Below are 27,609 nucleotides of genomic sequence, written 5' to 3' on the forward strand. Positions count from 1 at the left end.
CACTCCGCTCATGGCAACACAGTACACAAAGTAAGCCGAGTTCAACCACTCCACATCGGAGGGGTCGGACCGCTCGCAATCAAAACGGCTTTAAAACCACTCAAACCAGCTCGAATGGCTGCTGCCGCCTAACAGGGCGTTTAATTAAGGTTAAAGGAACCTCTATGGTAAAGAGCTGCTTCACTAATATGAAGCAGGGCAGGGAATTGTTAACAGAATAATGGTTTATTCCTGAAGTACGACGTGCAGAACTGAACGCGCCGCACCCCAACTACAACTCGAACAATCGACTGAACGTGCTTGTTCCTGAACATCCCGCCCATCGAGCTCCAGATATGTCAATTACTAACAAGAGGCGGGGCATGCGACTGTAGCGCGGCCTCGGATTGGCTGAGCGGGATGCCAGTTCGCTGTACATTTGCATAACCAGGTCGGGTTGCAGATGCATGGGAGTGGGCAGAGCGGGGGTAATGCAAGTGAACTGAACTTCTGCGGCGGTGTAGGCTTTAGAATATGCCTAAATGCGGCCAACTTTAATCTTGCGCTGAGATTCCTTTAATAATGAAAGAAAAAAATCATTTTGAAAATATGGATATTAAATATCACAACGATGGAGCAGGAATTCAACTTTTTTTTTATTTTTACTAAAAAATATCTTAAAAGAAAACTTGGGATTGGTAAGTACCGCTACATTTTTAATGAACATGCAGTCATAAAATGTGATACATTAATCGCCGTGTAATTTTGTTATAAATGTCTTTATTTTGTGTTTACTATAACAATGTGCGAGAACGAAACTTTCTTTTTACCGTTTAGAAACAGCATGATGTGAACTATATGTTAATGTACTGACTGATCCATAGATCATCAACAGGAAGTCAAATCTCATTTCACTCTGATGATATCACTATTACACAGTTGAGAAGATAGAATATATAAATTTTTAAAAAAAACATAGACGTCTTTTGTTTTATTCAGTTGTATGACATTACATACTTGAAATGATTATTTTTGACCAGTTGATTCATCAATGAATGATGATTCGTTTATGCTCTACAGAGTGTGTGAGGCGAAACACTTGTCACTATAACCTCTGAGATCTAAAAGCAGGTAAGCCACTGACTAACGCACATTGTGCCAGTTGCCAGTTCCACTGTGCGTGTGACAGCGGCTAACCTGGTTTTTGGGAATACCGCTCACTCCGCCTCGCCTCCAGACCAGCTTCAGCCGGACAAGGCTGACACCTATATGTACATGCTGTTCTTTATCATGTCCTGTGCGCTGCTGGGAAAGGCCCGATCCACTCGAATGCCCTCCCAGTGGTCTCCACTTGTACTGAGGCGAACTTCCTCCTGTGCTGACATACCTTATTTAGGACCCAGGTGGCTTTTTTGCTTTGCCATCGGTTGTGGCTGTTGGTGAGTTGCGTTTCAGTTTCTTTTTCATAATTGTGGGATTGATCAGTTTTCTTCTCAGCAATGACAAAAGTTTGGGGTCTCTGGGTCTCCAGAAGGCGAGGTTATTGTCACATCAGTGGAAGGTTTTGATATGAGCGAAATGGGTTTTCGTCTAGGGCTGGGTGGAGTGTGAAGAGGACGATGCAGTTAAAATAGTTATTTTGTCAAAAATTAGATTGATGTCCAATTCTTGTCTTATGATTCTGTGGTAATAAAAGGGCTATGTCAGTGTTTTCTTTTTTTAATGCATCAGGAATTTTTGGTATAATTTTCTTTAGTACAAGAAATACTAAACAATTCTGGTACATAAAAATACTGTTTAGTCCGAAAATTGAATTTTTTTATTTTTTTTTGCTCTGAACATTGATTCTATACAGCCAGCCCAATTTGAGATTTGTGAAAACTTTACTCTTTTTTTTGTTTTTGGGGAGGGGACTCATTTTAAAACACTGCTTTTAATACTTCCATAGCACGAGAACTCGCCTAATTTGAGACACAGCCTAAATGCACGAATCTGGACTGTATCTACACTAAGTACAGTTTCTTTAAAGCAGACTTTGTGAGGGCAGCGGTAGAGCGGACCCATCTGAAGAAGCCGTCAGGCTTCGGCACAGCCATGTGGGGTTCAACTCCTGACCTCAGGAGCTTCGCTGGAAGTTTTTACTCTTGTTTCCCCATCTTATCTGAATTCTCCAAATAAAGACCACTGATGATATATTGATTTATGTAAAAGAGTATAGTTTTCACAAAATCTATCTAAATCTCTTTAAAATGTATCAGTCAAGACCATCCAAATGCTCTAATATATGACGTTTTTTTGTCTTTGGTTGTGTGTGGGGTGGGGGCTTGCCCAGGGTGCCATCCATGCTTGTTCCACAAAAGCGCTGAAGTTAACTTCAGAATGTAGTTTTTTTTCCTGACTTTTGAATTCATGTAAAAGAATATTCACTTAATTTCTGAGCAACGTCATATCGTTTGTGCATAAAGTGTATTTGTATGCGCATAAAGTGAGAAGTAAAGTTGTGACTTAAACATTTGCTGCCTAATCGCTGCTCAATTTGTCTTGTCATGTAGAGCATGTCTTCACAAGATTTGTATTTTTTATTTTTTTTATTCCCACCTCATCTGTACATGAAGAGTCATTGTGACGCGGAGGAAAAAAACAAAAGAGTGTGTCTCACAGGCTCTTTTACTTGAGCTGCCTGTCAAAGTCATCCTGATATGGGACGTGCAGACGCTCACTCTCATCTTCATTGACAAGATTGTTCTTCCAGATGCTCAGTTTGATCAGTTTTCAGTGAGAGAAAGATAACACAAAATGTTACGCTTAAACTCCCAACACACAGAACTCCGAAAAAACTTTAGAATCCGGTTTTGTATCGTTATGGGAGTTTAGCTGACTGGGTTACACTTTAAATGAGAAATGTTGAAAAGTTTCTCTTTTTAATAAAGTAAAATTCTAATCTATGCGCAAGATCAAATAATGCATTTAGCTCTGTTGTATCCCTCAATATCAGCAATTTGAATGAGTTAGTCAGTGGGAAATGATGAATTTAACAGTTTTGTGGTAAAACTAATATACCTGTGTAAAATTCTCCATGTCCACGAGAGGGCGTTAGTGTACCACACGGCTTTGGGCTTGTCCAGACAGTGGGAACAAAACAAGGATTTGAAGCTTATCTAACCCTTACAAAGCCAGACAGTTCTAAATCTCCTCATTATAATCCAATTTTGCATAGTGGATCATTGTATCAAARCTTTTGGTGTGATGTGCTGCAAACATTTAAATACGGAGGCGGGGAATGATTTTAAGACAAAGATGAGAAGAAAGAAGACTTGAAAATTGATGTACCTGCCCCAGGATGGCAGAGGAGGGTATTTTTAGAAGCCTACAGGGTATCAATCCGGGGTCAGCCAGAGCACACGGGGAGGCCTACGTCACTCAGAGTGTGACAGACAGCAAATTTGGTCTCCAGGGTAAACAAACAGCAACTGGGTGGAGGACTAAAGTGGCGAGCAGGACCTTAGCGGATGTGTATTTATCCTGCAACACGAAGATTTATAATCACTGTGGAGATAAGCTGTATAGCGGGACAGATTTATTAGATTTTTAGTATACTTGGGATTATCATACAAATACAAAAACTGAATAATATGTAGTTACAGATAGGTATTTTAGGGTATTTCTTCAACTCCTGCACTGAAACTTGTGTCCATTTGACCTTGCAAAATAACTCAGGCTGAGACAGATTGGAAAGAGCACCTGTGAACAGATTCTCAACTCAATTCTGCTGTAATGCAGACAGATTCTTATATATCTTATATATAATTAAATTGTTGTAGCTCTGGCCTTATATTGAGGGTCAATGTCATGGAAGGTGAAGCTCTGCCACAATGTCAAATCTTCTGCAGCTTCTAACAGTTTCCCTTCCAGGATCGTCCTTTCTTCTGCTTAATGTGTCGTCATATTATATATGCCACAAAGTTACCTGACAAGAACGCCTCCTTCTTCCTCCTGTTTACTATGAAGTCTTTGTGGCAAACCTTAAACCAGACTTCCTATGGCTTTTGTTCAGACGTGATTTCCTCTTTACAACTCTTCTATACAAGACAGATTTCTGCATCATTAACAGTAATCTTGTCTCCTACCTAAATTGTGGCTCTGCACAGTTCCTTCAGAGTTACCAAGGGCCTAAAGGGGCCTGAAAGCAAATGCACTTCACACTTATTCAGGGTTTTCTTGGTTAAAAATAAAAAAATTAAGGCACAAGTGCACACCTGTAAGTCAACTGCTTACTGCAAGGATTTCAAATGCACAGTTTTCAAATAGAGTTTCTTATAATTTCATATGGAGGTTTAAAAAAAAAAATCACTCGACAAAAGGATATCTAAAACATGATTCACATTTTATTATTTAAATACACAGTCATAGTAATAATCTCTATTGGTCAAAGGTTCCTAAATTATTTTACATTTCATACAGATACTTTGAAATGTTTACAGTAGCAAAACGTTGTAAATATATCTTTCTTATTTATATAAAGTACTTGTAAGGTAAATTAATAATGAATGGAAATGTTAGGAAGCAAAAGGGGTTAAACAAGAAGTGACGGTGACAGAAAAGTGAACAACTTTTCCCGTGGCCCTGCTGTCCGTGTTTTATCTCCATGACGACTCTCGGGATGTCAGGACTGCAAGACACAAAAACAGGTGGGGGATGATGATACCTTTTTTTCTTCTTCTTCTTCTTTTTAAGGGGATGGATGAGGGGTTGTAAAACATTTTCAGCTAGAAACCATCCTTCCCTGCAGGCACACACACACACCTGCAGGGAATACGGTCTCACACGGGATCGGTTTCTGGGTTAATTCATTTGCCCACAGATTTTGGGTATTACTTGAGGTCTGCAGTCAAAAACATTTATTTGAACACAAGTGAATATAAAAAGTGGCTATTAAAAGAACTGATATGGGCATGTCTTTCCTATCTCAAAGAAAAATAACACTGCATATGTGAGGGAAATGCACACAAGACACACACACAACAGTTTGACCGATCAGGGTATTAGGAGGATTTGTCCTAAAATCCTAAATGCTTTAAAAACAGTACATAAATCTGAATTGTAGTGTATGAATTTCAAGAGTATTGATTGAAACAGCTTTATAATTATTATTAGGGCAAGCAGTGCCGTGGAGAAGCATTCATACTCTTTGAACTTTTCCACATTTTGTCAAGAGTACAACCACAAACTCCGAAAACAATGCAAAGCAGCACATAACTGCAGAGCAGAAGGAAAATGATTTTCATAAAAACATAGCTGAAGATGTGGAGTGGATAGCATTCAGTCCTCTGCGTAAAATCGTGTGCAGTTTGATGAGGTCTGGTCTTTCATTAGGCCTTTCCAATATAAAGTTTGTTTCCAATATAAAGGTGACCCATAAAACACCATTGGTTGACCTTCTTCAGCCGTAGGTCCATAGGACAATTGTCCTGTACATTTAGGACAGAGATACAGGCTTCTAAATACGCTGGACCATAAAAAAGTGTTCAGAACTCAGTGGACACGATCCATAAGTAATTTCCCTTTTTCTTACTGAAAAAAAGCATCATCATTGAAGTTTGTGGTTGAAACCTGACAAAATGTGAAAAATTCAGTGAGTAAAACTCCATTTACAATGCACCGTACATTACTTACCTTTATTCTACAGCCCAATGAGGCACATTGCAAGTTCTGAAAGGTCAAACTGTGGATGTGAAGACAGCACAAGAACCAGGCACATCCATCCCAGAGGAAGGAACAGAAGAAGCATCTCAACAAACTCAGTGCCTGTGGCTCTACATTGGAAATGTATCTTTTTTTTTTAAACAAGGATCTTGGTAAAAAATAGACAATCCTTAAAAAAGTCTTCAGTAAGGGCTCCAAAAAGATATCAATACATTTCTCTGTAAGCACACAAGGCCCAACACTTCACACAGGAGAATTGTGAAAGGCTCTTGCTCTTTGAAAATCAAGCATCATCAAAGTACAAGCCATTGTGCAGACACATGCTCCCACATGTAAATTAAAGGTACTCACAAATAAAAGGTAAACTGAAATTATTTTGGCCCAGATTTTTTTTTCCACATCACAGTTAAAATCAAACCCACAATCAGAATGTCTGGCACAGTAATATGAAGTGCGACCTATAAGTTACATTGAGATACAGTGAAGAGCAGCTGCTGGGAGTTGATTTTTGACTTGAGGGGTGGGGGGAAGGCCACTCGGAATTACAAAAGGAGAGGATTAGCAGCAAATCCCAAAATGCATGAAAGAATAACAGAAGCAGCTGTGGTTAGTCCAGAAGCAAATAGTGTGAGGCAAGGAGGACATGGAAGTGCAGAGAAGATAAACCCTGGAGAATCTAAGCATAAAAGGACGAGAGAAACACACAAAAAAAAGGAAGGTGAAGGACTGCATTGAATGTAAAGAGCTAGGGAGAGGACTAAGAGAAAGCTGTTAAAGAGAAGCCTCTTATCCTGCAATGGTTGAGCAAAGGGAAGGTAAGAAGTGGGAGAGACCACCAGTGCACAGATGGTTTAAGAATCAAACACTATTATTAAAAGCAGCCGCTTTAAGCCCAAGAAAGCTGGAGTAGACATGAGGGCGAGGTGCTCTGGGACGAGGGGACGGAGATGTGGGAAGCAGTAGGGTCTCACACATACACACCCTCAGGGTTGAGACTGGACACTAGAGGGTTTTGCAGGTTCCGCGGATGTCCTAGAAACTGCTTGGCCGTCGGGCGAGATGGAAATTCCACGGGAGTCGCACTGCGACCTGATGGGGAAAAAAAGAGAAAAATCTTCAGTAAATGGCCAACTAGCCATATATATATGTACCGAATGTGTGGCATCCATACTACCTGCTGCCAGTTCCAGCTGTTCAAGCTGTTCCTGCAGCTCTGTGCGTGAGTGGGTATGAGCCGGCACGACGCCTGTCTGCTGGATAAACTGCTGCAGATTACACTGCCTCAGCTCCTTATTCAGATCCTCCAGCTCGTTCTCCTTAGCCTGAATGGCAAAGGTGGAGAAAAATCAAATGTGACTGGGCTGTCACTGGTCGCGTGTGTCTGTTAAGCGTGAAAATATATATTTTTTTACTGGGTCAGTTTGATTTCTTAACAATTATTTAAAAATAACGCTTCCAGAATTTACCACAAGAGGGCAGCAGACTCTACACATCAAAATGAGTCGAGTCACTGATGCAGATTACTGCTTATCAGGTAATTATCAGTCCATTAAGCGGAGCCATATAACTGCCTGATTTTATCAGGTTGATACAGCATGACGCATATTTACACATCAATGCAATGTTTACCAACCAACGTTATTGAAAATAGAAAGTTCTGAGGTTTTCTTGAATAACAGACAGCTTCATGCTTACAAAATGAACTTTAATGCACACAAGCAAGATGTCAATCTGCTTTTATTGACTAAAACAAAAGTATGCATCTGCAGGACATCACTCCCTTCCACTTTGCTGGCCTATATGTGCGCGTGAGTGTGTGTGTGTTTGGATAATTGATGTTGGACTGAGAAAGCCTGCTGAGGCAGTTCACACCTGCAGGTCTGCCTCCATTAGCCCGATGATAGGAACGCTGTGCTCATCACCGGCAACATTTTAACGCTCTGCTGGCTGCCTCGACCCATTCCGCTGACTGATGAGTGACACAAGATCTTTTTCATCAAAATGGACTCAGCCTTCTCGTACTATTTTATGTTCAGAAGTGTTAACATTTTAAGGAAGTGAAGGCTTCCTATTTTCTCTGGCAATTACTGTAGGCATGGCAATATGATTTTTTTTTTGTCCTTCTACACATGCAGTGCTGTTTGCTAGTACAATATCTGATGTTTTAACAACCTATATGAAATAAAAACTAATCTTTGTTCTCTATATCACAGGTACCTTTGTAAATCAGGGGTAGAGTGTTGTGACAGTCTATGACACACAGTTCCTCTTGGTTCTTTTAAGTAAGCAGTAAATATGTCAGATTTTGCCTTGAAAGGCTCTCAGACTAAAAGTCAAATGAGCTTCCCATAACATAGTGGAAAAACTTCTGCTTCAAATTTCCGACAAGACTCAACCTAGCCATTCTCATTTCTGCTAAGCTATCATGAAGATGGAATTCATTTTTCATTTTAATCCTTTGACCACCATACATTTTGTGAAAAGCACATACAGTAAGGACCAAATAGGAATGAAACATTTCATGAAGTGATGGTTGATTATTGTATAATGTTATTGTTATTGTAACAAGAAATATGACTTATTAGAAAAATGACTATCTGTAATTGATGACATTTAAGACTAAAAACTAACAGTAAGTTTCAGGTTGTTGTTTTTTTCGGTGTTTGTTTCATGACAGCAGCAACTGATGTCTATATTTTCAATTCAATTGCACGTCTTGTACAATTGAAGTAGTTTATTTGATAAGATTTTTTGTAACAGCAGTTTTTGCGAGGTTCTGATAAAATAAGTTAAAACTAATCTATTTTCTAAATCTATCACTTCACTATTACTACTACTACTTTTTAAATATTTTTTTCACCGTACCACATAAGGTTCATATCGTTCCCTTCCAGTAACTTTTTTTCAGTAAATATATTTCTAACGAGGCTAATAATCTAAATATGAACATACAGTTAAATTTAAAAAAAGTGATAAATTAAACTATGTGTTATAGGTAGAAATGTCACAGAGAGTAACTACTAAATGCACAGAAAAGGGAAGGTGCAAAAAGGCACAGAAAGCCAAGAATAACTGAGATCTGTCAATATTTACTAAGCAGTCCTGCTCCATACCAGTACAAATTGATGGTCTATTAAAAGGTTCGTCAATATTGAGGTGTTGCACAAAAAGTTTGTCATGAGAGGTTACGACAAAGAGCTCTCTCAAAGTATGCAGAATTTTCCAGTAAGAACCAGCAAAGTCACTATCTGATAGGGGTAGGAAAATCATTCCAGCCTAAACCAACTAAGTTCCAACCTGGTTCACTTTGACTTGCTGCAAAGTTTCTAACAGGAGTAAAAAAAAAAAAAAACATCAGATGAGGACCACTGGCAGAAAAATCTGGAATTAGCAGGTACAGTTTTTTTAAATGCTAACAGTAAATAATTTAGTCAATGCAGAGACTATACACACATAATTTACACACATTGTCTGTGGAAGACTCCACTGCAGAAGCAAAAGCACCTCAACGTCCTTTGCAGAAAATTTAGACAGGCTGACAAAAACTGTTCAGAGAATTTAGGAATTCTTTTTCCTGTGTGATCCCTCTCTGTTATTCATAAGTTCATTTAGAAACCAAAAAAAATTTGTTGTTTCTGCTCTGAGGATTACATGGTTCATAAACAACATCTGGTGGTAATTTTATGTAAAGAGGCTCAAATATTGACATTTTCAATACATATTTTCTATGCTACATGAGTACTGGGTTGGTTCTGGGCCTTGACAAAACTCAACTTTGCCTTTAAGCTGGGTTAGGCTTTTATTAGGTCACCTGTGCCAATGACTCAAAGTCAACAAATAAGACATTACACAACAATGTGTCAAGGTTAAGTAAATCCAATGAAAGGGGTTTTTGTAATCCAAAGAAATTCTTTTTAATCCCATGTTCTACAGACCGTACAACCAAAGGCACACACATGTAAATATAGTGTAAACAACTTGAGTAATCATGAATTTGGAACATGAATTTCATTCAATGTGATACCTGCCAAACCAGTTTAGCTTGAGTATAAATACAACACTTCCATGAACAGGAAGATATGAGCCTCCTGTAGTCGTGTAGAGATACTGATAAAACAATCAGCTTTTGTTCAGAACTCATATTTCTCTTTTTTGTCTATTCACTGCTATATGTCTGGAGCATTATGCAGGTAGGAGAGGGATACAGATACAAAATGGGGAATATCTTAACCCCTCTACATAAATTCATAGTCCTTTTTCCAAAACCATGACCTCTCTCCTTACCTGCAGCAGAGACTCTGCCTTCTCCAGGGCCTTTTTGGCTTCTGACACCTGCTCCTCAAAGTCGACGCCTTTCCTCTCCTGGATCCGTAGCTCTGCCTTCACAGCATCAAGTGACTCCTTGGCCCCTCTGGCTTTGCTCGCCGCCTGGCTCTCCCTCTGGATCTCCTGCTCCAGCTGGGCAGAGCGAACAGAGAAGTCGTGCAGCCGCCGCCCACAGTCGTCCAGCTTGGCGTGCAGGTCTGTCAGCTTTCGTCTCATTTCTCGCTCTTTGTCCACCTCCACCTGAAGTTCCTCCTCCCAGTACTGCTCGTGGGTGAGCTCAGCATGGTTCCTCCGCATTGTTTGCTCCAAAGCATCGATCTCTTCTTGCAAGCGAGAGTCTGATACCGGTGAGGGACTTGGAGAAGGGTATGGACGATACGGTGACTCCTCTTCTAGGACCTCAAGCTGGCCCTCTATGGCTCTCAGTCTCTCTTGTTGTTGAAGGATCTTTTTAAACACTTCCTCCTTAGAAGGTCCAATAGGAGGTGAGGGAGAATGTGGGGATACAGGACTAGATGAAGGGGATGGTGAGACTCTTTGCTCTGATGAGTCCTTTGGAGACCTCTGAAATTGTTTGGGTTTGGTCTTTGGGGAAGTGGATGGCCCCAAGTTAAACGTTAGTGCTTTCTTAGGTTGGTTACGTTTCAGGGGCTCTGGCTCAGGATGTTTGGGCAGTGGAAGAGGAGACTGTCTTTCTTGTTTTGAACTGGGACCATCACTGCTGCTGGGGCCAGTGCGCCGCAGGAAGAACTGAACCTCGTTGCCATGTTGGCCCAACTTGGCCAAAGACTCCAGGGGTCTCTCTGTAGCCAAAAGCTGCCTTTCAGTGTCCCGCAAACGTTGAATAAGAACATATCGACCAGTCTGACCTGGAAAAAAGACAAAAAGACAGAGTTAAGCACAGAAGCATTATTATTTTACTTAAACCCTTCTATATTAGAGGAAGATATTCCCTTGCTTCTTTTATCTTGTATCGATTTTTGAGAAAGCCTAAAATCGCAAAGCTTAAGATCAGTCAGACTGGATGGAGTCTGTGAATGTGCAGTTACAATTTTTAATTTTTTTTATGTTTTCAGTTGGATTACATCTGGACTTTGAAAAGATCATTTTATTGCATTGATGTGCTTGGAAAAACAACCAACGTGACATGGATGTTGTTGCTGGAGGACTGACTCTAGAGTCAGTCCTCCAGAGTCAGTGTCCTTCATGTTTTAGATGCGTCTCTGATCCAACACAGATAATTCAAATGGCTGAGTTACTTCCTCAATAAGCCATTACGTTCTACAGAAACCGGTTAATGAATTATTAATTTGATTATGTTGTGTTAAAAGATGGAGACGTCTTAAGCATGCCGGACACAGGCCCTTGAGAGTTGAAGTTGGTCACCTTTGATCTAATCCACTCTGTTGTAGTCCTGGTTGTATGTTTGGGTTGCCGTTCTGCAAGGTAAATCTCTGCCACAGTCACAAGTCTTTTGCAGTCTCTGAAAGATTTTCTTCCAGGATTCCTCTTGTATTTTTCTCCATCCACCAACTCTTACTATCCTGTCCCTCCTCAAAAAAAATATTTCTAGTAGTCCATTGTTATTGCTACTGCCATGTTTTATCACGAGTAAGATGAGCTTAAAGGTAGTGAGTTGCACTAGTTTTCTGCAATACATTGAGGATTGTCTGATTCATACGGCATACAGTACAGTGATATATCTATCAGTGTGATTTGGAAAAAAATGTTGAATGTATACAACTTGCACAACAAGTGAAAAAAAAAATTCTGATAAAGTAAAGTTTCCACAAGGATCTGGAAATTAGGGCAAACACTCCCCAATGACTTGGCAACAAGCTCACTCACAGAAGGAGGAGAGTCTAAATGCGGAGTGATGCTGTTTAATGCTGCTGCAGCGTGTGGCTAGCATTAAGCTGGAGGACACAGGGATGGACACCCTGCTGAAATCCAAGATCCAGTTAAGGACTTGATTCAGGTCAGTGAAGAGAGATGAAAAGCAAGAAAAACAGGATGTCTTCTCCTTTACTTGTTACAACRCAYGGCYGTATCACAATTGCATTATGCAGAAAAGGATTGTTTGATCACTAAGGGTTTTTAGACAAACTGTGAAAAAAGAGAAAAAATATACAAAATGCAATGTGCTACAAAATCCTGGAGGACAATAACTGTAGTGGCTGAAGTACTCACCAATGGCCTGTGCCAAAGCAATGACGACATCTTGGCAGGAAGTTTCCTGAGACAGGCCGCAGACCACGCGCACCACTCCATCCACCCACACTTTGAGCTCCATCTTGGACCAAGCAGGACACGCTGAGCGGTTAGATGGTCCTCAAAGCAGATCAGCTCTTGCTGTTAGGTTTGTCACGCTTTACTGACGCATGACCCTCTGCAAAATAATACACAGCAGAGAGAGAGGCGAGTTAGAGTGACTGAATCAGTATCTCATGTCCTAAATGTAAGCGGCCAATACAAACTAATATCACACTGTAATCTTGGTCCAACACAGGCGCGGAGCTATGGGTGGACTGGGGGGGGCGGCTGCCCCCCGGCCCAAACCCAGATGGGTGCCCATGGAGGCCCGGATCTAGAGGTGCCAGGGAGGAAGGAATGGTTTCAAGTCGCTTTAATGTCTGATTATAGTCGGAGAAAGTGCGCCCTCACCTGTTCAGAAAGGTGAATGCAATGTTAAAGTTACTGTCCGTCAATGGAATATATAGTAGTCAGTCCCAGTGACTGTTTGACTCACGGTTTACCCAATGTGCTTCCTGGGTAAAAATGAAATGAGAAACATGGCCCAGTCCCCCACCCCCAACAGTTTCCAGCAGCGCAGGTGATACACGTGAGGGGCCTGGTCATTGGCCCCGCCCCCCGGCYTGATGCTGACTTGTTCCGCTAGTGGCCCAACATGTTACATAACTTGTTGACAGCCTAAACAAACTGCACCRAAGGTTACCTATCACACACCAAACTACATCACAAATAGAATTGTATTGCAAGTTTATACACCAAACAGTACTGACGTCAAAATCTGATGCGATGAACGAGATGATCATACGGTGGCTTGAGAAGTCCGTCCCCCTTAAACAACTAAGTCATCCATAATTTGGAAACTATATGTGGTAGTTMAGWTTTTYTTTTTTACAAATACAAAACTGAAAGTGTGGTGTGCATTTGTCCCATCAGGATTAAATGTTTTCCAAACCACTGCACTCAAATGTTTGCTTCCTTTTGGAACGCAGCACAGGATCAGACAGAGCCACTGTAGACACCAGTTTTCTAATCTTATTAATTTAGTTTAGGTCTGGACYTCCCACACATAACTATGCTTTCTTCTGCTTTGTTGCTTTGGCTTTGGCTACACACTGAAATAGTCTCAAGTCTTCTTCAACTTCTAGCAGGTTTTCTACCAGGATTCCCCTCTATTTAGCTCCATGCACCAACTCTTACCACCACCATGTTTCACCATGGGGTTGATGGGAGTGTTCAAGATGATGGTTGTTTTCTGGCRCATTGTGTTTAGTGCTGTTTCTCTAATTAATGCTTTCCTAGCTCTGTCTGTCACTTAACATTGAAGTCTATGTCTCCTATTTCTAGATGACGGATTCAGCTGTGTTTTGTGGAAAGCTAAAAGCTTAGAATGTGGTTTTACACACCTAAACACCTCAGTGAACTTCCAAACAACCTTATCCCGTACATGTATACTGCGGTTCACTGTTTGTTCATCAATGTTCTCTAATAAACCTCTGAAGCTGCCACAAGACACCTGTATGTATACTGAGATTAAATTACGCACAGGAGGACAGTGTTTACTAAATAGGTGGCTTGGGAAAGCAGCTGGTTGCACAAAACTATGTAGACTGGTGTCGAAGTAAAGGGGGAATGCTTGTCTTTTCACATTTTTCTTTCRAAAATCTTGAAAATCMTTAATCATTTACCTTCCATTTTACTATTACTTTGTGTTGGTGGTTGGGATGAATACTTTTGTGAGTCACTGTACTTATAGGGTTGAAGACTATCGGCAAAGTATTAGTAGAGTGAGGCCAGATTTCGTTATGTCCGAGTGCTTTGTTAAGAGCCCTGACAGTAACTTGTAGACCTGCGAGCACAAATGATGACCTGTAGCAACWTTAAATGCTCTGTTGCTTGCCTTCAAAGCTTTTATAATAGCTTGCTGCCAAGAGGAGCTGACAAGAAGGGCACAGCCAGTYATGGCTGGTGTGGATGTGTGTGTTGAGAGAAGAAAACCGCAGAAAGACAAGGATGTGTATGTGCACGCTGGATTCAACTAGCCTCAGCAGGACCAGAGCTCGATTCAAAGTAACTTTCCAGACCCGAGCAGAGGGTTTAACCTAAAGAAATATCATTATGCTGCCTCTATCCCCTCTCTGGGTACTTTAATAGCAATATTTCAAAACAAAGCAATAAATCCTGTGAGCGCATTTTAAAAAGTGAAGTGCTGCAGGCATTTGTCTCCTGAACTTGGCATGGCAAAGGATTTTTTAAAAAATTTTTTCTGTTCAGGTGGCTCAAAGAGAGCTCAACAGCCAGTCAGACAGATGGTGTTCTCTTTCTGTCTGCCTGGTTCTCAATGGGAGGTGTTTTACTTTGAACGCCACCATTATCTTGCCCTTCATTCAAAGYGTGGCTTTRCTCCACTGGCTGCTTATTGGGAGCAGCTCCGGAGGAATGCACTGACTTCATCTTCCAGCCGGAAGAATTCCTGATTTCTTTAACAAAAACCCTTAACCCCACCCCTGCTCCACTGCTGACCTGGTTGCCCTGCGCCACCATTGCTTTCCACTGTTTAGATGCCAAACACAAAGTCTCCCGGGAAGCAATAAACTTTCTGATGTGGCAACACTGTACGGCACATCTCAATACGACACCGCATGCAAAARAAAATAACAGTGTGACTCAAGGATTGAACCAGCAGAACGAGATCGTTGGAAAACAAGAAGGCGGCATTAGCGGGTGATCACACGCCAAAGGAATTTAGTTGAGGGATGTAGGAGAGGGCAATTTTATCTTGCAGGATATGTGATTTGAAAGAGGAGCGCTTATCAGATATCAAAATGTTAAACTTTCAACGGCACACGTCCACCATTTTTTTGAGACAACAGTGTGAGCTGCTGTAATATATAATTAACCCTATCTGCATGCCATAAAGTAGGTGTAGACAATTATTCACCTCAGTGGTGAAGCTTATTGAAAGTTCAAGAAAACAAGACAGCAGGAGGGAAACATTTTGATTTTTAAGCCATCTGCAGTAGAATCCTCAAGTCAAAGCCCTGAGCTCATTCCTCATCTTTTTAAAACATACGCTTACCGAGTTTTAAACAAGCATTTGTATCGCTTCCTTGTATTTTTGCATGTTACAAAATAAACACACTTCAATGTAGATATCAGATCTGAATTTCATGTGACAGACCAGAAAGATTAGTTCATAACTGTGAAGTRGAATAAATTTGACACAAATGGTTGTGGGCTTTTGTATTAATTGTGCATAGGTAAAGAAAGAAATTTGAAATGTGCCATAATTTGTTTCAATTTTAAGCAGTAGTACTGACATTAAATAATTATAAATCGCAAAAGAGCCAACATCTCTGGACAATTAAATCGTATTTGAAACAAGGGTATAAATTAATATACTATCAACCTAAGAAGCAGGTACCGTCGCTTTACAACAAATCTCCCAGCTCAAATTGTTATTTTCCCACAATCCTTAGCTCTTGTACCTCTGGCTATTGAAATGTGATAATCTGCACTAACAGGAAACAAACAGATCTGTGGGTCTCAGGTTGCTGTCTGTTCCTTTGTCACAAGTGGAACGATACTGAGAACAACACGTCTGCCTGGCTGACACAGCTTCGGAGTCTCSTGTCAGTTCCCGATGAGATATAGGCAGAARGGGAAGCTACTCTATGCAATATTTGAAGAGCAAAGTAGTACACTGGCCTAAATTATCTACAATAGTGACAGTGGCAGGGGTAGTATCTGGAATAATGCAGAACCCGACGTTGGTCAATCAAAGCCGCTTCTGCTATTAATTTGTWTTGATGCCAAAGTTGACAAGAAGCTAAAAATGAGCAAACACATGCTGTAGGTAGTTCACACATGGTGTGAGTCATAGCACACATGCTCACGCTTATCCAAACCATGAAAAGTTATTCAAAACTCACACTGCCGAGTGACTCACATAGCAACAGTCCACACCTCCCACAACCATGCCCTAACCACAAGTTGCCCTGACCCTACAATTTCCAACGGGTAAAACACCCCCTTCATCCCCCCACCCTGACTTTCACCCATGCCCCACCCATCCACACAACAGAAGACACAGTTTCAGCTGAAACTCTTTATGCTGACCTCCCATAAATCTTCTAAAAGGGGGGTGGGAGGGAAACTGACAACCCACAACCATGAAACAACTTACACATCTCACACTGTTGAAGATAAGACAAAGCGAAGAGAGGAGAAAAATGACGTACTTGAGGAACTTGTCTGTTCAACCAACGAAAGAAAGCTGACAAGCTACGCTACTTGTGTGGTGAAAGGGAGAGRAAGACAAACTAAGAACCTGCATAAAAATGCTGACAGRTAAAAAATAATGGGAAAAAACAAACAAAACAAAGAAACAAAAATGAAACATGATTGGAGCCATACGCCGTTCGGTCTCATTATCACTCATCCATCCATCTAGCTCGCTTTGTGTCTTTCATCAGCCTGACTGTGTTCAGTAACAACTCCAGCAGCTGCTCTGTGATTCAACTCAAAGCAGAGCTTGGTGTTGTGGCCTTGCAGACACTCGAGGCATGACTCTGCTTGTCTCTGTGTCCCTCTAGGCACACCGGGGTGTTGAGCTGTAAATTGATGGCCCTCAAAATATCTAGTCCCTTTTCTTACTAGATAGGTGAGTTCTTAAAGCACACAGTTGTATTGGAATTCTGACAAAGAGTGAAGAGGAATTAACATGAATTTTTTATTTTTTTTTACCATTTTCCTTACACATTTTATTGTCCACTTTGTGCTTGTTGATCACATAAAATATCCATAAAATTTGACAGGAGGCAATCAATAGGAAAGAGATAAGAATCAGTCAAYGTGATAAAACATAAAACATGAGGGAAATCAAATAGTATGAAAASATTTTCACACGACTATATGTCTATATGATTTTWAAAAAGTACCCCACATCTTCATTGATTCGATTATTAGTTTATGTAAATATATYGTAGCATGATAGTACAATACTGTTTATACTTAGCTGTCAGATTTATAGTAAATAAATTGATACCGGTTTCTTTAATCACAGTTAATGTGGAATAAGATCATAATTATATTCATCCAGCAAATATCTTCTGTCTTTTTTTTAAAGACAAMCATCTAGCAAAAACAAGAACCTGTTGGAAAACAACAAATAAATCTTTCTCACCAACARTTGCACAGTTGTAAACATGTCAGCGAATGTGTGTTAATCCTGCATCTGGACATATGCTTTACCTTCAACTTYCATTTCTAAGAAAAACACCWRRRAAAATGTGCCACATTTATATGTYGTAGCCAGTAAGTGCCCTGCGGCTGCTATGAGAGTCTGCTTACTGGGTGYGGAAAGTGGCGAAAAAAAAAAAARAAAAACACCCAGCYCTGCGTCATGCTTGTGCTAGTGAAATGGTCAAAGGTTGGCTTGCATGTATTTAGGTTTGTATGTGCAARTGCACAAGTCATTTAGTCCTATCTTTACGAGAGGCTGTTCCAGCGCAGAGTGATTGTGGCGCTATCTCCGCAGCAACACAAGTGTGAGCAGAAATTGCAGGGAGTAAAGGGCAGAGTGTGCAACACRCACTGCCACAGACGGACAGAAAAACACAACAAATCCAGCGCAGGCCAACGGCTATCCTAATCGGGATCTGCGGAACAAATAAAGTCCTGGCCCAGTCTGATTTCAGTTTCTATAATAAGATAGATACTGATGTCAAGGAACAATGGTCAGTGCTTAGAGAAGCTGTTGCTTCTGTGCCACTCTGTTCCATATTGGCAAAGACAATCACTCAAAGAGCCAGTAACACACTGGCACCAAGCAGCATGGGCTCATTTGTACTGCACAGACATTGTTGCTCTGGTTCTACACCAGGGAGTGAGCACTGCGTCTTTTGTGACTTCTGACATTGCTGAGTCGTCTGTCATGCCAACATTTACATCTATTCCAGTGAACTCTACCACTGATAAAAGTGGTAAAAGGAAGAGCAGATTTTTTTTTTTTTTTATCCTGCCTAGCCTCCTGTTTTGCATTCTTATACAGCTCCTCTTTCTTCTGCACATGCCAATGCTTTGGTCCACAAGCAAGCATATTTTCATGTGGATTAGACCTTTACAAGAGCAAAAGTAAAATCACTCATATTATTTATCGGCAGTCTATGTAAAAGTTGTTGAGCGTAGACTTTTGCAGAAACAGTAACATTTTATTTCAGAAACTGTGTCAGGGGTGGGCAAGCTAACCAGAACAAAAAGAAAAGTCCCAATTTGTAAATATTTYCTGTTGCAAAAAAAGCTAATAAAAGCATAGTCATGGCGTGCTACCCACCATCCTTAATAAGGTAGTGCAGTTTTACACTTGGGAAGCTATGAGGTGCATGTCCGATAAATAGAAGACAGTGTTTAATCAATATTTCTGCTTAGTATAAAATTCTAAATATCAATAAATAAATGTTAAAGATATCAGAACTGCAAAAACCAATATGCTATTTAATTTTAGCAGCAATAGGATTGCTTACTGTTTTTAACTCAGCAATTAAATCATGTTTTAGACTTTACTTTTAAACTCTGCTTTAATACCATGACACGTTAATATTCTCAATCAAGGTTATCATAGTATAAGAATATTAAACCGACCAAGGCCTCTACATCATATCTACAAGCTTAAGTGATTTAAAAAATTACAAATATTCAATTTAAAAACATCAGGTATTCTCGGAAAAGTAAAACTTGCCTGCAGCTCTAAGCCGCACTAATCCCTGTACAAAACATACAGTTGTCCTTGGTACACTCTGAAGGCATCTGGGATAAAACTAACTTTATGTAACACTCTCAAACTTCGCCTAACATTGTGTATTTACCTCTAATGATTTTGTCTTCTTCCCAACATGTCAAATGAAACGGTTTCTATTCTCCAAGATTCTCATTTTCCTCTCAACCACCTTAACTGCCAGACAAGGAGGCCTCCACTGCAGTGATCCCGCACCTGCAGGCGGGGAGCAGGGAGTGGCCCATTGGGCATGTGAGGAAAGTAGATACAAGATCTGAGGGCTTCTATTGGGTGGCATTAAAACTTAATAACTTTCCAKGGCAGGGCCAGGCTGCGGCACGCTCTTCAGACACGCTGCTTGTTAATTAGACAGCACGGACGCTCTGCTTACGCAACCTTCACTGAGGTTTCAGTTCACCTGACGAGTAAGGTGTTGTTGTTAATGGCATCTTTGTTTGGCAATTACTTTTCAGAAGTAACTCCAATTGCTCGTCACTGGCAAGCTCTTTGAAAGTGTCCCCAGTGAGCTTATGTCTCTCCTCTATTGACATGCTAATGACTCAGCATGAATGAATCTGAAATGGCTCTTGACATCTAACATGCACACAGGGATCTTTTTGCCTGTACTCAGTCTTTTACATTATAATAAATCCCTCGTCCAAGTGTGCAATCTCAATATAAGGATCAGAAGGGGTAAATGAATGCAGGGGGCACCTTAGCTGTTAAACTAATATGAATGGGGCGGCTGGGAGAACCAGAGCCATATAGATCCAAAGGAACACCAAATGTGCATTAAAATGATTTACCTTACATTAACAATCTGAGCAACCGCTGAGCAAATACCTGATGATTGGACTGGTGATGAGAGCTTAAGGGTTAAAGGAAAACTTTCCACTGAGGCAGGGCGCTAGACAGTCTGCTAATCAAATCTAGCTGTCACTACCACTGCAGTCAGAAARGGTATATAAGCACTYTGTGTGAATTTCYACTCAYTATGAATGAGTAGCATTACTTTCACGGCTGGTAAGACTTGGTAAGTCGTATTACCTTATCCTGAACCACAAGAGAGAAGGAAAGCAAGATTACCAATCTGACAACACTTTTCAGTTTAGAAGCAGCTAMAGAGGGAAGAAGAAATGTAACTAGCTCATTCCAGAAAATATTTAAAAATTAAGTTAGAGAAAGCAAAAGAAAGTACAAGCTATTTAAGATAAATTGCATTTTCTACAGAAGTAAGTCAGTGTTTATTTTAGCCTGAGAGAAAAATCTTTGTCATATAACAGGAAGGATAACAGTATGACAACAAGTTCATTGGTTTCATTCTTTTAAATATTCAACTACTCTCTGTTACGTAACATGCCTCACTTAGAAATGTTGGCTGCATTTTGAAAATCCCAAGAGTTGAGGAATGGGTCTATTTTGCATTGTTTATTAGTAATGAGGGTTACTCATGTGCTAGCTGTACTTATGTGCTAGTTTGTGATATATTGTAAAAACAAGCGTGACATTGCTTATGCTTCTGATTCAAAGTATTAGTTACTTCCTACAGCAGGAAGGCAGAAAAAAACATTTGACTCTGTGTTATTACAGTTACTCAAGAGAAATCAGAATMATTTTTTTGTTGTTGTTTTTTTTAACAACCCAACAAAGTTTAAAAATTAGCCGCACCCCTGTGATCATTACATCACTAATGAAAATATCATACATTTTTGCTTACTGTGATTGCTGTAAGTGGAGCGTGTTGCTGTTATTAAGCTCTGATAACAAAATTTACCTGAAGAAACATTTGTAATTTATTAAAAGTTAATTACAGATAAACTACTGTGAGCGCGTAGCCACAAGAGTTTACACAGTCCCGCGAACAATGAAGTATTACTTTATTATTCATCCTGTCAGGTAAAAGACTTCTATCTGGTTTGGCAGTCAGCATTCATTTCACCCCGGAAACTAAGAGAAGGCGAGCACATTACAGATGAGGAATTTGTTTGCGCTGACTCATGGATCCGCCCCCGGAGCCAGCGGCTAATGGTGAGAATGATAATAAAGGACTGCATGTAGCCCAGAGAGAGCCCGGCTCAGGAAAAGAGGTTTGCTTGCCCTGCAGGGTGAGCCGTGCTTGTGCAGGAGTTCACACTGATGGGTGCGCTGAGCAAGATGACTTTCAGACTGCTGATGGGCGCACATGTGTAATTATATACTCCTGGATCTGACTCAGCACTGCTTGCAAGGGAAGGAGGGCACCACCAGTTTCCCAGCCAATCTCACTCTCAATAAAGCGCGCACTCGTACATGCTGCGCAGAGACTACATATACACGTATGCACTGTGCAAACAAAGAGAGGAAGATATTCTATTAGTCATAGCCAAAATCATATGTTAGAAGGGTTTAAGCACAGACCGCCAGTGGCCTGACTCAACCTAAATGGATGATGGATAGCTCTGGACTAGATCTGCTTGTAACTGAAAAAGAAATCCTTCACGTTGTCAAAGCGGAGTAATTTACACAGCACATCAGTCCAACATAGGAGTCTGAAATTCAACAGTGCATATTATACATAKGTCTGGTTGTAAAGTGATAACGATTCACCTTGACCTCCTCACCCGTGTGTTACTGAGCAGYCACGACTAACCACGGGCTCCAACGTGACATCTCTGAAGCAGAACTCATTAGCCATTTAGAAGCTGTTTCCACATCTGCTTATTTCAATTATTCAATTTAGTTTTCTGTTTTCCTCTTTTTTTCCATGTTTTTTTCCTTCGGGAAGGAAACGCATCCATAAATTATAAACAAGGCAAAAACTAGACTTGTCTAGAAAAATCAAGGTTGACTTGCTAATGTAGAATTAAAGTTTTACTAACAACCAGTTCCCCTTCATGTTGCGCTGCTCAAACAGGTAGGGATTCATTTCAGTTATTCGTTCCACCAACACGACTTCCCTTTTAAACTGTTTGTCACAGAAACGTTGTGCACACTGCGCACTAAAAAACATTGAGCTCTGTCATAGATTCCTCTGTAATTACCGACATGAACATCCCATCTAATCCATTTGACTCAGACAAGATAAAGTCACATTCCAGAAAATAACTAACATCTAAGAAGAAAAAATCTTTCAATAAATCCCCCCAAAACTCTACAAGCCAAGAAATCCTAATGTAGAGGATTATTTTGAAATGTTAACGTGGCATAGGTACAGACAACAAAATTAATTCCATGACTTGTCCAAAGCTTTTAAACCTTACTTAATCCTGTGTCTTTTTTTTATTACAAAAACAAGGGGGAAAAAATTGTGGATATTTACATTTCTAGATCTTATTCCTGATAATGAAAACTATTTTGGTAGTCACTCAATTAGTACTAGTATGAAACTCAATTCAACCGATTATGTGATACGAAATTCAATGTCTCTAGATGATCACAGTAGAATAGTTTAGCTCAAAATCCTGTTAAAATACATAAAAGTTTGTCGTTATAAATGAAGAAAATCTGAAAAAGTTTMAGACAAAAGACCTCTTTTAACTTAAGGTTATATAGTTATAAATCCAGGGGGGGRAAAACAGGTGCACATTCTTCTGTGAGTTTAAAWAGGTAATATTACAACAAAAACAACCATAAAAAAAGGAAACACAGGGCTCTTGACATAATTTATGTTTTCATGGCTGAAAGTGTGGAATCCCGCTCAGTTTCCTCCCAAGACATCAATCTGTCATCAAGAACATATCACGAGTACTTCACAAACCACCACTATGACTAATCTAATCCATGCGCTGCTAGTTTTTGATGCCAGTCAATCTTTGAAATGGAAAATAAGGTTCCATGAACACGACAATCTTTGAGCAAGTGTCCAAAAGTTTGAGAGGCAGCCATCAGCTGCACAGATCAGTGCCTCTGGTATGCAAAACATCCCTTCTTGCACCTTCCCAGTATTTATCTAGGGAGTTCCAACACACCTGGCCCTTGGAGAGTGGGATACGGGCAAACACAGCCATGTAGTCGGAGAGTTGGAATGTAGACCTTTCAGTAACCTGTCACAGCTGAGGCTTGTAAAAACAAATCTCGTYGAGAATTGATAAGATCTTCCATTTTGTTACCAAAATGAGCCTCATCCCATAAAAATGCTACTTGTGAATGCTGAGATAAGAGCTGGGGGAGGTTTGAACAGATAACCTCAATGGTATTTATAACACATCATGAAACTAGGTGAAGTAAGACCCTACAGTCACATTCCAAACAAAAAACTCACTGTGCTTTAGAAATATGGCCTGTTGATTTATTTAAACTAAGTACAAAAAGCTTAAGAGGACCAGGAGCTAAGCACTATTATGAGATGACAGTCAATCAGGAGATAAAATATTTTTGTGAACATAAATACATAAATATTTTTGGAAGGTATGGTAACAATGTCAAGTGTAACTAGGATTTTACATTTTTCCATAATGGCGCACATACAATACACAGAGAAATCACAAAAAACACTAAGAACTGGGTTGACTAGTTGATATGGCTGAAAAACATATCACTATATAAGCATCTCGTATCAGTCAATATCAATAATTGTTTTCTTTTTTTTTTTTTTTTAAATATCTGAAAAAGAACCAAACTGTTTATGTTAACTTTCCTGCTTTATCCAAATTGTGAATAAAACTGGAAAAACTGGTTTTGCCAGTTTAAGGTGGAAAAACCTTTCACTGCTGATGCGTCCATTACTCCGCAAGTTGTTGCTAGGTAGCCAAAGTTTGGGCAAACTTGAAATTACTTATTGCCCAGCAGGTTGTTGCTAGGTAACCAACAAGTGAGTTTGCTAGTTGATGCCACCAACTGTTATTAGCTGGTAGTGAGAGGTTGAGTGGCTAAAGCCTTTCTTCTGCCTACATCTCCCAGAATGCTGTGCGGTTCTACTGAGTATTCAATMAGACGTATTATCTATYGATATTAACACGTGTCTATCGCGTTATATATATGGTTACTGATTTGTTGTCCAGCCTTAGGTTGACAATGGTCGCATAATGTTTTACTTCCTTTGTGCGTTGTACATATTCTATTTAATTATTTAACTTCACTAATATTATTTTTATTATTTTAAAACTAATACGAAACTGTCTTAAACATCCTTTAGTTTTCTTATATTAGCAGTTAGCATGATTGGCATTTGTAGTAATGAACATCACATGGACACTTATTATAACTAGGGAGATTTCCAAATGGCTACCAACATTTCCTAATTCAGCATGATTGAGGATAGTTTAAAGAGTTTAAAAGCAAAAAAGAATGGAGAGAAAAACTTTGCTGAAGTCAGCTTCAGATCAACTGACTACTTTGCTGAGTCAACAAAGTGCCTAAATATCAAATATGAACTGGCCAGTAATCTCCCATGATCAAATGAACAACAACAAAAGTGAAGCAAAATCACCAGCACTCACCAACATCTGAACAGGCTGAAATGTTCCTCATCTGACATACCTCCATACAGTATACTGTGTGTTTTTAAATAGTTTTACTAATTACTTCATTATTAAACCCCTCATTAATATTGAAATAGTTAACTTTGAGTATTCACACAGTAACATTTTACACACAAAGGAGCATTGTGGTTAGAGACAGTGCAATTGCTTAACAGAATCTCTAAAAACAATGTGTGAAAAATGGTGGCACTAATATGAAATATAAAACAATTAAAAAGAATCAGATGCAGAATCACCTTTGTTGGCCGAGACTTTAGAGGGAATAAAGTAATGGAAAAAAAACGAACAGTATGTATATGGATGTACAGCCACTTTAGGCAAAAGATGAAAAAGATCATATATACAGTTGTAACTAAAAGAAAATTAGGAGCCAGAACTAACATTTGATGAAAACATCTCAACCAGCCTTAACTGTACATTCTTAAAACACAAAGTAAAGGGTGGGGTGTTTGTGTCTCATGTGGTTCATGAGGCTTGGGTGGGCCTCTCAATAAGGCCTGATTTATAGCTTGATGGGTGGGTGTCATGCACGTCTCTATCTCCCTGTCATTACTCCAGAGAGTAATGATCACGGCTATCAGAGCTGCAGGTTGGAGGATGTCCGGAGAGTTGAGGAAGGAGAAGGTGGGAGGGCACAGCGCAGATTTATGGCACCCTCTGAGCATCTTAGGAACCAAGATAGTATATCTGTGTGAGATGTGCCCTCAGCTCTATAAAGMTGCCTTCCGTAACGCTCACGCATAATCACCGAGGCAACTCGGGCATGGATACCAAGCGTGGATGTGCTGATGAGAATGCTGTTGCTGAGTTAACATGAGAGAGATAAGTTGGCTGCCCCCCTGGGAATGACAATGAGGGATGAGGCAGGAGATGGGGGGAGGCTGGATGAGGCAGCATAAAGACGAGTGTTTGCTGAAGAGAGACTATTTAGCCAGCCACCAGACTGACTCTAAATGAGATGTATCAAAAAGAAACTGACCACGATTCAGCCACACTTTCCCCAGGGAACTCAGAAAACTTGCGTCCTGGGAAAGAGCCCAAGTCTGAATTACACCCCATTTAAAACCACAAAGATGAGGGCAATCTGACACTGTGAAGAAGTCTTATCTGTTTTTCATCTTTATGGATAATAAACAGTGTCCGATGTGCTCTGTGTGTCTGAGACTATGTAGTGTAAACTGTACACATAAAAAACATAAGTGTGTGTGTTAGTGCGTGCAAACTTATAGAGGACTTGAAAAATATTTTTGAGAGGTTCATGTTTCTATCCTTTGTATAACATCTTTAATGTCACTGTTAGTTCAACTTTTATGTAATTTTTAAATTTGGCCTCTTGTCTATTTCTCCAGGCTTATCGGAACTAATTCACGTATTTCCTTTGGATTTTGAATTACAGGAACAACAAATCTGCCATTTTGTAAATATTTCTGGTAGCAAAAAAACACAGTCATAGTATGAAAACTACAGGAACACCTGAGTAAATAATCTACCTAATATGAACCTGTTAGACTCTCAGTGTTAATCTTCACACAACTGAACTGCAATAATCAATTACCAAAGGCTGTTGTTCTGTTTCAGACAAAAGCAAATAGAATATATTATACATTTCCTCGAAATTACTTCAAGATTGTGATATTTTACGTAAGTTTATTAGAGAAATTTATATCAACTGGTGCTTACTTAAGCCATAAAGTACACTTAGCTTAAGACTGCCTAATCAAACTCAAATTCAGGATTTGACTGTAAAGACAAACAGCAGCACCACTGAAGTCAGGTCACTCTTACTACTTTAAATCTAGTTTATTAAGCTAAACAGAAGAAAAAAGCTGATGTCAGAACACAGAACAGCAATGGATAGAATGAGTCAGACAGATAATATGAAGTTCTCTCAGTTTKAACTCATGCTATCACAGTTTTAACGATCTAATATCATATTGTTTACCTCTTGCATGATCAATTAAACTATGATGAACCCCCTCAGATCCTGTCTCAGATATTAGTTGTTTTTTTCCTGACTTTTTAAGAACACCACTTTCAGATGTCATTTATGTAGAGCTCTGTAGGGCTGACTTTCCTTCTTTTAAGGACTGTCAAAGCTGTCAGAGCTTTGACAAAGCTGCCAAAGCAAAACTGTTATAAAATCTATTTTATTACGTTATTGATGTTATGAATATGTAAATTTCAGAGAGGGGAGAAAAAAAACAACTTCTTCCTGCTTATTAATGTACATTTTTGTAACAGTAGCTATGATAAGATCAGAGTGCACTCGCTTTGTCTGTAAGCTACTTGATCAAACACATCTACTTTCACTGACAGCTTCGCCGTCAAGCCTTTCAGCATGAGTGATGGGTCTGTCAGATCCACCTGCCCGTTTCTTTACACTGATTGAGTGTCTCTGCCCCCTGAGTCAGACCTTTTTTTGTGCGTCTTTCCTTCTGCTGTCTTGACCACCTCCCGCCCCTTCGCGGTCCTGTCCGCGTCTTTTCGGCTGAGGTGTCATGTTATTTACAACCCAGAGAGCTCTGTGTGCTGAGAATCAACACAATATGGCTGCCCAGGCAAAGGAGCAACCTGCTGCTCACATACACACACACACACACACACACACACACACGCCCACACCCGCACACACACATTTCCCCAGATACCAACTCAGAGTCACATGAGCATCCTGGGAGGCTGAGATGTTTACCTTAGCAACAAAATCTATATGTGAGCAATTAGGAGTCACGGAAAGAGGGACATACAGAGAAAGGCGTTCAAAAGCCTSTGCTCAGAGCAAGTCAGTGGTCACAAAAAGTTAGAAAACAGCAGAATAAGTGAAGGAAAGGACTGTGATGATGTCACGGAGAGCACAATTGAAGGCCAGGGAAAGTTCACACTGACAGAACATGACAGTATTCACTCAGGTGAACTTTACGGTTAGCTGGGTTTGACTGGGAACATGGCTCCAGGTGGAAACACTCAACATGACAATTCCAACGGTAGCTGCTTTTTCCTGTGACCTTTGACATGAATATGCAGAAAAAATGAGGGAAGATTCAAGCTATGGATACAGTGCCTTGCAAATGTATTCATATCCCTTATAAATGTTACAAACACAAACTTCAGTGGACC

At 40.0% G+C, this 27,609-nt stretch overlaps 1 protein-coding gene and 1 long non-coding RNA gene across 5 annotated transcripts in view; one reads left to right on the top strand and one right to left on the bottom strand.

Annotated features, from left to right (window-relative positions):
* The first annotated feature begins 487 nt into the window (after positions 1-487).
* LOC108166380 (uncharacterized) lies at positions 488-2,493 on the top strand. Its single transcript, XR_001776731.1, has 2 exons — positions 488-677; positions 1,060-2,493. It is a non-coding gene; the product is annotated as an uncharacterized LOC108166380 (long non-coding RNA).
* Positions 2,494-4,342: 1,849 nt separating this feature from the next.
* Positions 4,343-27,609, bottom strand: part of rassf7a (Ras association domain family member 7a) — a 37,101-nt gene continuing 13,834 nt past the window's right edge. For all 4 annotated transcript variants that reach the window (XM_008411530.2, XM_008411529.2, XM_008411527.2 and 1 more), the window contains 5 exons: positions 12,199-12,397; positions 9,967-10,877; positions 6,857-7,004; positions 6,664-6,771; positions 4,343-4,648 (listed from right to left, as the gene is read on the bottom strand). In XM_008411530.2, the coding sequence (XP_008409752.1) occupies positions 4,617-4,648; positions 6,664-6,771; positions 6,857-7,004; positions 9,967-10,877; positions 12,199-12,301 (1,302 nt within the window). In that variant the 5' untranslated portion in view covers positions 12,302-12,397 and the 3' untranslated portion in view covers positions 4,343-4,616. The remainder of the gene's footprint in view (positions 4,649-6,663; positions 6,772-6,856; positions 7,005-9,966; positions 10,878-12,198; positions 12,398-27,609) is intronic.

The sequence above is a fragment of the Poecilia reticulata genome, linkage group LG6 (genome assembly GCF_000633615.1).
Source record: "Poecilia reticulata strain Guanapo linkage group LG6, Guppy_female_1.0+MT, whole genome shotgun sequence".
NCBI classification, from domain to species: Eukaryota; Metazoa; Chordata; class Actinopteri; order Cyprinodontiformes; family Poeciliidae; genus Poecilia; species Poecilia reticulata.